The sequence below is a fragment of the Geospiza fortis genome, unplaced genomic scaffold (assembly GCF_000277835.1).
Source record: "Geospiza fortis unplaced genomic scaffold, GeoFor_1.0 scaffold241, whole genome shotgun sequence".
In the NCBI taxonomy this organism is placed as follows: Eukaryota; Metazoa; Chordata; class Aves; order Passeriformes; family Thraupidae; genus Geospiza; species Geospiza fortis.
Window position 1 is genome coordinate 668,716 of NW_005054491.1, and position 834 is coordinate 669,549.

General features: G+C 64.7%; 1 protein-coding gene across 1 annotated transcript in view; it reads left to right on the top strand.

Annotated features, from left to right (window-relative positions):
• GRIN3B (glutamate ionotropic receptor NMDA type subunit 3B) overlaps positions 1 to 834 on the top strand; it is a 4,606-nt gene that overhangs the window by 3,265 nt on the left and 507 nt on the right. The window contains exons 6-8 of the mRNA XM_031063264.1: positions 1 to 127; positions 455 to 522; positions 643 to 828. The exon at positions 1 to 127 is cut by the window's left edge and continues 54 nt beyond it. Of these exons, the coding sequence (XP_030919124.1) occupies positions 1 to 127; positions 455 to 522; positions 643 to 828 (381 nt within the window). The remainder of the gene's footprint in view (positions 128 to 454; positions 523 to 642; positions 829 to 834) is intronic.

Below are 834 nucleotides of genomic sequence, written 5' to 3' on the forward strand. Positions count from 1 at the left end.
CGTGCTGCTGTGCATCGGGCTGAGCGGCTCCCTCCTCACCTCGCTGGGCGAGCACGTCTTCTACCGCCTCGTCCTGCCCCGCATCCGCCGCAAGAAGAAATTCAACTACTGGCTGCACACCAGCCAGGTGGGGCCAGGGGAAGGAAGGGGCTCACACAGCGCCCCAAAGACCCCCAACCCCATGTGGCTGCTCCCTCCTAAACTGCACCACCTTCTGCAGCCACGGACCACCAACCCCTGTTTGAGCCCTGAACCAGATCATCACCCTCCAGACCATCACCTCCAGACCATCACCCTTCAGACCATCACCCTCCAGACCATCATCTCCAGACCATCACCCTCAAGACCATCACCTCCAGATCATCACCCTCCAGACCATCACCCTCCAATTAATCACTGGCCTGTTAACCTCCAAGCCATCCCCCCCAACTCACTCTTGCCATGTTCCCCACAGAAAATCCATCGGGCTCTGAACATGGGCACGGAGGAGAGGAAGAGCCAGCAGCTGAAGTTGGAGCAGAGGTACGGCTGGGACTGGGAGCCTGCCCTGCTTTCCTCCTCCTCCTCCTCCCAGCCAGACCTCTGTGGTGCTGCGGAGGGACCCCAGAGCAGCCAGATCCCAACTCAGCCCTCCCCACACAGGTGCGAGCCGCAGCCCAGGTCGGTCCCGGCGGCAGCGCAGCAGCCCTGGAGCGCCCTGCGGAGGGAGGCACGGCGGGTGCGCTTCCAGCTGGACAAAGCCCCCCCCGAGGAGGAGGGGTCCCCTCCGTGGCACCCCGGGAACGGGCGGCCGCCGCAGCCCCTGGACAGAGCGGCCGGGGAGAACGAGCGCCG